The sequence below is a fragment of the Musca vetustissima genome, unplaced genomic scaffold (assembly GCF_032173495.1).
Source record: "Musca vetustissima isolate MV318-11 ecotype Yass unplaced genomic scaffold, APGP_CSIRO_Mvet_v1 utg141800, whole genome shotgun sequence".
Classification (NCBI taxonomy): domain Eukaryota; kingdom Metazoa; phylum Arthropoda; class Insecta; order Diptera; family Muscidae; genus Musca; species Musca vetustissima.
Window position 1 is genome coordinate 28,909 of NW_026888464.1, and position 10,796 is coordinate 39,704.

Here is a 10,796-nt window from a genome sequence, read left to right on the forward strand (position 1 = left end):
GACGATGTGGATGTCGAAGACATGGACGCACCGCTGTGTTGATGCTGATGCAAATGCTGATGATGTTGCTGCTGTTGGTGTTGTTGTTGTTGCTGGCCATGCAAATGATATGAAGGCGGATGAGCCAATGTTGCATTGCCGGCATGCAGCTGCAATTGTAGCTCTTGCGGCTGATGGTATTCATGTTCATGTTCGAAGTAATGCTGTTCCTGTTCATGATATTGCGGTGGCTGTTGGTGGTGGTGGTGGTTATGCAGATGATGCGAGTGTGAGTGCGGCAGTTGATGGCCATGCTGTTGCCCGGCTGCATGATGATAGAAGGGCAATGTTGCTGCCGAATTGGGTGTGGCCGAGGGGCCCACTGTCATTGCCGTGGTCATGGCTGTCATTGACGATGACGCTGACAGGGAGCTGGGCTGTTGCAGGCCCCTTATGCTATCCACTGGGTGGGCAGTGTAAATGTTGCTTCGTCTAAGGTGATTGTTATTGCCATTTGGTCGTTTATTGCGTGACCACCACTGGACATGCGTGTCTGTGTGTGCGCCGAGCATTGAGAGGAGAGAAGAAAGAGAAAATTCACCATTTTAATTTTTTGAGAATTTTTTTTGATTCGAGTTTCATTTGTTTTGGTTTTTTTTGTATGAGTATGAATTTTGAGTTCTGATTCTAAAAAGTCACAGTCTAAGGTCGTTCCATGCCATTGCCCGAAGCAGCCACCACCACAACAGCCGTTATCGATTCCTGCATGGTTGGCTCTTCATAGACATAATGCTCGGGCATTAGACTCTCATCGTCATTGTGCTCATCCTCATCGTCCGCCTCGCCTTCATAGTGATCCACATCCTCGAGACACTCATCGGGCCTGGGCGGCAGTGGCCTCTTCAACATGGAATTTTCCCGTTCCATATTTGTCAGCGATTTGAATTCATTATGCGATCGCACCTGATACAGTGTGGTCAAACTTGTTTGGGTCGTTCCACCACTGCTACTGTTGTCATTCGACGAGGACGACGAACTGATGGTGCGCGGATGATGGGGATGATGTGATGAGGACGATGTCGTTATGGTCGACATTGTCGTCGACGAATGTTGCATCCCCATCATCGTCATGCCCAGGGTGGGACGACGGTTGTTGTGGTGCTGTTGTTGTTGTTGATGATGTTGGCTGCTTACAGGTAATTGCTTGAAATTCTGTATGGTAGCAGATGGTTGTAAGAGATATTGATGTGATGTCGATGTCATATTTGGAGGGGGATAGAAAAGATTGTGATGGTGGTTTTGGTGGTGGTGGTGGTTGTGTTCGTTATTATGATGATGGTGATCGACAGAGGGAAGTGGCAATTGTTGTTTGGGGGAATGATGTTGACACTTACCGCTGCGCTGATGGGAGGTCTTTTTTCTGGAAAGAAAAAGAAGAAGAAACAAAAGGAATGAAATTATTGTAAAGGAAATTTAGTTTTTTTTTAATATTTTTTGGGGTATTAAAAGGTTTGGAAATTAAAAAGCGTGGAAGTTCAAAAAAAAAAAATATTTATGACGGAAAACTACGAAGGCGTGGATTTTAAAAACAAATATATTTTTCGGGGTATTAAAAAGACGTGGATGATTTAAAAAATAATTGTTTAAATATTACAAAAGCGTAGATTTAAAAAAAATAATATTTGAAATATTCCAAAGCGTAAATAATTTTTTTTTTAAATATTACAAAAGCGTGGATTAAAAAAAATATTTTCGTGGTATCGAAAAGGTGTGGATGTTTTAAAAAATGTTTGTCGTGGTTTTGAAAAAGATGAGCATGTTCGAAAAATGTCTTCGGGATATTAACAAGGCGTGGATGTTTTAAAAAATATATTTTTCGGTGTATTGAAAGGTGTTGAAAAGGCGTGGATATTTTTAGAAATATTTTTCGTGGTATTGAAAAGGCGTTTATGACTTAAAAAATATTTGTTTATATATTTCAAAAGCGCGGATTGAAAAATATATATACGGAAATTCTAAATTGACCGATTCTATTGTTTTTAAAAAGTTTTTGAAAAGTATCACTTACCTTCTACATTTTACAACAGCAATCATTATAATGGCTCCTAAAATGGCTGATAATATTGAAACAATTGTTAAAGTTAGGGGCCAGCCTAACTCGGATGCTTTTTCTGAAATGAAAAAAGAGGGAAATATTATATTTTACAAAATTTTCCTTAATTAAAACAAATTTTTGAATATTCAACTTTTATATCTCTCAAAAATGTACCCAAATTCCAGAATTCTTAATTTTTTATTATTCCTCCTCATCCTGTTTTTTTTTCTTTTACAATGTTACATTTTTTTCTACTTGTCTTGGCCAGTCAGTCATGTTGTCATGTCCCATGCCTGGTATTCCCATATCAGCTTCATCTTGGACAATATCATTTGATTTTATTGGCAAATAAATTTGATTTTACAATTTTTTTATTCGTTTACTGCCGTTGCTGTTGAAATTTTCCTCATTTTTTATTACGAAGCAGTAGTCAACAGTCACAGTCGAACCCCGCCACCCAGTAGTCAGCATATTTGTATTTGATGGTATGTGATGGACAGGACAAACCTGTCCATCGATTTGTCTATTTGTATGAATGTTGTTTGCTTGGCATTTAAACAAAAAAAGAACCCTTTTCAACGCCTGACTTTCTGTCTGTCCGTCCGTTTGTCTGTCATCTGTTTGTGTCGTCTATCTATCTTCCAACATGGAGGACTTCTACTCTTCTACTGCCAGCTCCTTTGCTACTTACCCATGGTGCCTTCAAATATAAATGTACTTTTTGTTGGCATTGCCCAGGAGCACAAATCACATGTTGTCAAGCCATCACTCAATACGGGTTCGTCAACAAAGAACGGTGGCCGTGGCGGCGGTGGCACGAACCGACCATTCCACAGACCATTTTCACTGGCATCGAATGGCATTGGCGAGCCGAACAAATCGTTGTCATTGTCATCGAAAATATCGAATGATAGATCCCGAAAATTATTGCTAAAATCCTCTGCTGAGCTGGCCACTAGACTCTCAACGACAGGCGGACTATATGATGGATAAAATTCGGAGGATGCAGCTAGAATCGATGATGCGGAGGAGGCAGAGGCGGACGACAATATGCTATCACTGGCGGAGGTTAGTTCTGTCGCTGACGATGATGATGATGCTGTGTAGGAGGTGGCAGAGTATTTGGTGTCAACGGCAGACCTTGTGTCATCACTGCTACCACCACCACCGGGTGATAAGGATGCTGATGTTAAAGGCAGGAAATTCGAAACTACTACGGAAGCTACATGGGATATAGAGGTTAAACCAGTAGAGCTATTGATTTCAGAACCCAATAAAGATGATGTTGAGGTGGTGGTAATGGCTGAGGATGACGATGCTGATGATGCCGTGAATGGTTGTTCTCCATCCACCGCTGTAGTTGTTGTTGTTGCTGTTGGACTGTGTAGCCTTTCTTCGAGTGAGGGCAACAATATCGTATTATTGTAGTGATATGCCTTTGACAATGCCATCCTTGCTGCTGCGGCCACCGTCGATGATGGTGATGGCCCAGCATCGATTGCTTTCACTGTTGAGGGCATTTTTTGTTATTTTGCTTCTTTTTATCTATGTAACTACTACTTCGGTGACTGCGCTTGCTGCTGGTACTGGTATTTATTGGGGATTATGGCATTGAAGAGTTATGGGTTAACTAAAAATAGACAAGAAAGGATACAAAAAGGAATTAGATTAAATATGTTATACTTCTAAAGGAAATTTAAGATTATAAATATAAAAATACAAATTAAAAGAATTTTTTATGTTTAAAATATATATATATATATATATATATTTTGTTAATATTACACATTAGCCAGGGTTTTATAACATATTTATTCTAGGGGGGATTTTTTAGGAACATTTTTAGGGACATTTTTAGGGAATGCAGGCATAGATCTTGAAACAATACTAAAATTACTGCCTCGGATAAAAATTATTTTTTGAGATATCAGAAAATTCGTAGATTTCTTAAAAAATATTTTTTGACGGACCAGCAAAGGCGTGGCTTATTTAATAATAATTCTTTTATATACCGGCAATTGCGTGGATTTCATAAATTTCTTAAAATATATTTTTTGAAAGACCAGCAAAGGCGTGAATTTCTAAAAATTACTATTTTATTTCATTACATAGGATTTTAAAAAAAAATACTCTACTTTTTAAAAACATTTTTGTATGTATTATCCAGGATTTTTATACCCTTCACCACACTGTGGTACAGGGTATTATGTCTTTGTGCATATGTTTGTAACAGGCAAAAATAATCGAGATAGACCCATGGTTCCTTTTGAGAATATGCATAGAATCACTTTCTGAGTCGATTTATGCATGTCCGTCCGTCCGTCCGTCCGTCTGTCCGTCTGTCCGTCTGTCCGTCTGTCTGTCCATGTTAAATTGTAAACAAAGTACAGGTCGCATTTATGATCCGAATTGGATGAAATTTGGCACAAGTCACTTATTTGGCCCAAGGACGAACCCTATTGAAATTGGGAAAAATCGGTTCAGATTTAGATATAGCTCCCATATATATATTTAACCGATTTAATGTAAACGGTCCCTATATATCTTTCGATTTGCACGAAACTTGGTACAGCCTAATCATTTAGGTCTAGAATGATGTCTGCCAAGTTTCGTGAAAATCGGTCCAGATTTAGATATAGCTCCCATATATAGTTTCGTCCGATTTCATGTAAATGGTGCACCAAAGTCCCTATATATCATTCGATTTGCACGAAATTTGGCATAACGTAATGAATTAAGCCTAGAGTGATGTCTGCCAAGTTTCGAGAAAATCGGTTCAGATTTAGATATAGCTCCCATATATAGTTTCGTCCGATTTCATGTAAATTGTGCCCCAAAGTCCCTATATATCTTTCGATTTGCACGAAATTTGGCATAACGTAATGAATTAAGCCTAGAGTGATGTCTGCCAAGTTTCGAGAAAATCGGTTCAGATTTAGATATAGCTCCCATATATAGTTTCGTCCGATTTCATGTAAATGGTGCCCCAAAGTCCCTATATATCTTTCGATTTGCACGAAATTTGGCATAACGTACTGAATTGAGCCTAGAATGATGTCTGCCAAGTTTCGTGAAAATCGGTCGTGATTTAGATATAGCTTCCATATATAGTTTCTCCCGATTTTAGGTAAATGGTGCACCAAAGTCCCTATATATCCTTCGATTTGCACGAAATTTGGCATAACGTACTGAAGTGAGCCTAGAGTGATGTCTGCCAAGTTTCAAGAAAATCGGTCCAGATTTCTATATAGCTCCCATATATACTTTCGTCCGATTTCATGTAAATGGTGCGCCAAAGTCCCTATATATCTTTCGATTTGCACGAAATTTGGCATAACGTACTGAATTGAGCCTAGAATGATGTCTGCCAAGTTTTGATAAAATCGGTTCAGATTTAGATATACCTCCCATATATAGTTTCGTCCGATTTCATTTAAATGGTGCCCCAAAGTCCCTATATATCTTTCGATTTGCACGAAATTTGGCATAACGTACTGAATTGAGCCTAGAGTAATGTCTGCAAAGTTTTGATAAAATCGGTTCAGATTTAGATATACCTCCCATATATAGTTTCGTCCGATTTCATTTAAATGGTGCCCCAAAGTCCCTATATATCTTTCGATTTGCACGAAATCGTTCTGAATTAAGCGTAGAGTGATGTCTTCCAAGTTCCGAGAAAATCGGTCCAGATTTAGATATAGCTTCCATATATAGTTTCGTCCGATTTCATGTAAATGATGCACCAAAGTCCCTATATATCTTTCGATTTGCACGACATTTGGCATAACGTACTGAATTGAGCCTAGAATGATGTCTGCCAAGTTTCGTGAAAATCTGTCCTGATTTAGATATAGCTCCCATATATAGTTTCGCCCGATTTTAGGTAAATGGTGCACCAAAGTCCCTATATATCCTTCGATTTGCACGAAATTTGGCATAACGTACTGAATTGAGCCTAGAGTGATGTCTGTCTTGTTTCGTGAAAATCGGTCCAGATTTAGATAGAGCTTCCTTTTAAAATCCGCATAAAGTTAGAGTTCCGTGGTATTTGTGAAGGGTATCGTATAGTTGGCCACGTCTGACTATACTTCTCCGCTCACTGGTTTTAAATTATTTTTCTCTTCCTACACCAAATTTAATCTCTTTCAGTTAAATTCGTTAATACATTGTTTGGCTAGTAAGTAAGTTTTCATAAAATTAAAACCATCCTAATTAGCTAAAATGTGCTCATGCACAAACACACAAAGGCAGAATTATAGCACAAAAATAAAATTTTAAATTACAAACCATTCTCCTCCTACCAAATTTTAGGCAATTAGAACAGAAGCATTTACGTTACGTTCGTAATAAGTAGTGGGTCTTTCGAATTGTTTTAAAACTCCAAGGCTTGCTCCTGTCGCTTCCTTTCATATCCCCACTCCATGTGGAGGAGGTATTTTAGGTATCAACTTTTGATAAATCCCTTTTTTTAAATCCAAGTAAATACCATCACTACTCACACCCACTAGACCATTTTGACCATGGAACTTTTTCATGACACACACAGCCAATGATAATTTGGTCATAAAATAGTACACTAACACACACACACAGCCCCACAGACTTACGATAATTGTAACAATTTTATACGGGAGGGAGATTACATTAATTACCGTAGCAATAGATTCAACTTAGATTGGATGGATGGAATGGAATGGTAGCAAACAATTCTGCTATACCAACCATTTTGGTGAGGGGGTGTAAGATAGAGAGAGATAGAGAGAGAGAGAGGGGGGCGTACACAAAAATTGAGAAGTAAAATAAAAAATAAGTCTGACCGAAAAACTGACAATAGTCAATGATGTGTAAGAGGATTTCAAAAGGATAACTTGTAACTAATCTAATTTGTTTGTGGGTGGGTGTTTTGAAGTTTATCTCGGTCAAGTGGTGGAGGGGAATATATATATGTGTTTGCAGCAATGTGAAGCAGTATATCTATTTTTTTGTCCAGCTAAGTGGATAACTTTGATTAAATGAAGAGCTATTAGAGGATTTTTATGAATTTTTTAAAAGTTAAAAAAATAATATTCAGCTGAAATTGCTGGACAAATGTTGAACATGAAATCCCATGCCAATATTGGCTGGCGTATAAAAGAAGTGTAATATATGTAAATAAATTGAGAATACGCATAGAATCACTTTCTAAGTCGATTTATGCATGCCCGTCCGTTCCTCCGTCTGTTGGTGTTAAATTGTAAACAAAGTACAGGTCGTATTTATAATCCAATTTGGATGAAATTTGCCACAGCTCATTCATTTGGCCCAAGGACGAACCCTATTGAGTACTAAATTAAGACTAGAATGATGTGTGCTAAGTTTCGTGAAAATTGGTTCAAATTTGGATATAGCTCCCATATATATTTTCGTCCGATTTTATGTAAATGGTGCACCAAAGTCCCTATATATCATTCGATTTGTAGGAAATGTGGCATAGCGTACTGAATTAAGTCTAAAGTGATTTGTGCTAAGTTTCGTGAAAACCGGTTCAGATTTCGATATAGCTCCCATATATAGTTTTGACCGATTTTATGTAAATGGTGCACCAAAGTCTTTATAAACATTCCGATTTGCACGAAATTTGGAACAGAGTACTGAATTAAGCCTAGAATGATGTGTGCTAAGTTTCGTGAAAATCGGTTCAGATTTAGATATAGCTCCCATATATATATATATATATATATATTCGTCCTATCTAAGGTAAATGGTGCACCAAAGTTCCTAAATATTTTTCGATTTGCACGAATTTTGGCACAGCGTACTGAATTAAGCCTAGAATGATGTGTGCTAAGTTTCGTGAAAATCGGTTCAAATTTGGATATAGCTCCCATATATTTTTTCGTCCGATTTTATGTAAATGGTGCACCAAAGTCCTTATAAATTTCTCGATTTGCACGAAATTTGCCAAAGCGTATTGAATTCAGCCTAGAATGATGTGTGCTAAGTTTCGTGAACATCGGTTTAGATTTAAATATAGCTCACATATATATATATGGTGCACCAAAGTCCTTATAAATCTTCCGATTTGCACGAAATTTGGCACAGCGTACTGAATTCAGCCTAGAATGATGTGTGTAAGTTTCGTGAAAATCGGTTCAGATTTAGATATAGCTCGCATATATATTTTCATCCGATTTGAGGTAAATGGTGCACTTTGGTGCTCCAAAGTCCCTAAATATCTTTCGATTTACACGAAATTTGGCAAACCATATTGAATAAAGCCTAGAATGATGTGTGCTCAGTTTCGTGAAAACCGGTTCAGATTTAGATGTTGCTCAATATATATATTTTCGTCCGATTTAAGACAAATGGTGCACCAAAGTCCCTATTTATCTTTCGATTTTCTGGAAATTTGGCACAGCGTATGTCTAGATTAACGTGTGTTAAGTAAATTATGCACCCAAAGTTACGCAGATTGTCAGAAAATGTTGCGCAACGTACCGAAGTTTTTTGAGGTTTGTATAGAGCCCTCAGACTTATACCATATTTCCTACCAACTTCGTATTAATTGGGTTCCAAATATTCAACGGGTGTACGATAGATATTTGCTTTAAATCGATTTATATAATTTTGTCCTATTATAACAAACGAATGACATGTTTATGGATTGGTCCACGTCGGTTCACATTTAGATAAAGATCACTTATTTGATATCATCCAATTTCATGTTAATGGTCCTTCAAAAATTCAACGTCTATTAGGTTGCATCTGATTAATATACCTATAGTGGTGAAGGGTATAAAATAGTCGGCCTCGTCCGAATTTACTACTTTTCTTACTGATTTAAACGTTATTTTAAGGGATTTTTGTTTGCATGGATTTTAAAAAAAATTTAAATGGCATAATTTTAATATTTTCCCCTAAAAATATAACATACTGTTCAATTTAAATATTTATAGTTATAATTTCATAGACGGGCGGACATTGCTTTAAAAGTAAACCAAATACAAGGAAATGCCACAAAACATTGACCGTAATCCCTTTAAATTAAAACATTAACATTCCGAACCCCAAATCCGTTGCCACCTACCCCCAAAACCTCATGTAGCAATGAAATGTTTGAATTTTAAATCTCCAACAAATTTCAATACATTCATGCATTTTAATCTTTTCGCACATCGTTGATTTCCATGGTTCGCCCTTCCACCATGTCCCCACTAAATAGCCTTTCCCTCTTCCTTTATATTGCTTCGGTCATTTGCATGATATTATAGGTTTTGGCATATGCATATGTAGCAGTGACCAGTGGGTGAGCAACACAGCTTGAATATGTCGTCTAGCCATATAGGAGGATATATACCCAAAAGTGAGGGGTGGGTCGGTCAGGGGTTACAGGAAGACCGGGAAGTTTTAAAAGTGCATTTTACGAATATTTAACAACATTCAAACGTTATCGTTTGTGTTCGGCTATGGGCATTTTTATATGGCGGCATCAACTGTTTGTTTGTGATGAGTATGACAGTTGGACAGAAGAACGGAAGGTGGTGTTGTGTTTTTGGTCTTGAAAATTGACTATAAACAAACTGCAACAACACAACAACAACATCAGAAATGTTGGCATACACGCGACATTTGAGCCTCTACAACTTCTAAACACGTACCTCCTGCACGTTGGCTGGAATGACAGCATACAAGTCATTGCAGTTGTTTTGTAAGCCATACAAAAATAGCCAGTCAGTCAGTCAGTGAGTTAGCCGGTATTTGCAAATATTGCTTCCCATACTAAGGCACACACAATCACTCGTGCACACTCTCAGCTCGGGTATACCTAGGCCTATGTTTTAAAATTTGTTATAGCGGCGTCATTGAATGGTTTGATGGTTGTTGGCCTGGTCTCATAATGGTCAAACGGTTAGTTGGTTAAGCCAATTGTTGTTGCTGGTGGTCGTGGTGACGGTGGTGGCGGTGGCGTTTGCATTGCTAGGTGGCGTTGATGTTGCCGGTTAATATTGTCAGGCACCTGTGCGTGTGTGTGGTCTTCATTGCGGTTTTTGTGAACAATTGCCGAGCTTGTGTGTGTGTACTCACGTAAACCGGCTTGATGGGCTTTTATATCATGCCAAATGTAGGCAGACGCTCGTCGAACCAGTCGTTCCGCCAAATAATATGCATTCATATGCCGTTGTCGCCGTTTGTTTTTTATTTTTCCACACAGAAGGTACTTACACGCACAAAATATTCAAAATATGTCAAGTAGGGAATAGTATTTTCAAAATAAAAAAATTACCACATAGTGAAAACTCTTGTGAAAGCCTAGCGTATCAATCTATGTTAGGCCACATAAGTGGGATTTGTGGTAATATATAAAGAACACTGTGGGTCTTTTGACACATAATTTGTTTGAGAAGACCGGATTTTTTAAAAATATTTTTTATTAATTTACTGTTACATTTTTGTGCAAAAAATAAAAATTAAGATTTCTTAAATATATTTTTGGACAAAAAAAGCCTGGATTTTTAAAAATTTTTTAGACAAATAAAGGGGTAGATTTTTTGAAAATTATTTTTTAAGGATCAGCGATGGCGTAGATTTTTAAGCATTATTTTTTTAAAGCCCAGCAAAGAAGTGGATTTTCAAAAAAAAAGTTTTCAAAGACCAATGAAGGCCAACAAAGGTGTGGATTAAAAAAAAAAATTAAGACCAACCAAGGCGTGCATCTAAAAGAAATTAAAACCAAGGAATACGT

At 37.4% G+C, this 10,796-nt stretch overlaps 1 protein-coding gene across 1 annotated transcript; it reads right to left on the reverse strand.

Annotated features, from left to right (window-relative positions):
- Positions 1–681: 681 nt before the first annotated feature.
- On the reverse strand, positions 682–3,594 carry LOC133336317 (lateral signaling target protein 2 homolog). The gene is made up of 3 exons (XM_061544608.1): positions 2,766–3,594; positions 2,048–2,150; positions 682–1,399 (listed from the first exon to the last, which is right to left on the reverse strand). Exons 1-3 carry the CDS (start codon positions 3,592–3,594, stop codon positions 682–684), a joined length of 1,650 nt encoding a protein of 549 aa, XP_061400592.1.
- Between the last annotated feature and the right edge of the window lie 7,202 nt (positions 3,595–10,796).

Bases quoted from the DNA above. Each gene is read 5' to 3' on its own strand.
- LOC133336317 (XM_061544608.1), bottom strand. From the start codon at position 3,594: ATGCCCTCAACAGTGAAAGCAATCGATGCTGGGCCATCACCATCATCG. The intron at 2,151-2,765 runs GTAAGTAGCAAA...TTTTCATTTCAG, and splicing joins TATATTTGAAGGCACCATGG to AAAAAGCATCCGAGTTAGGC. The intron at 1,400-2,047 runs GTAAGTGATACT...TTTTCTTTCCAG, and splicing joins GCTGTTGTAAAATGTAGAAG to AAAAAAGACCTCCCATCAGC.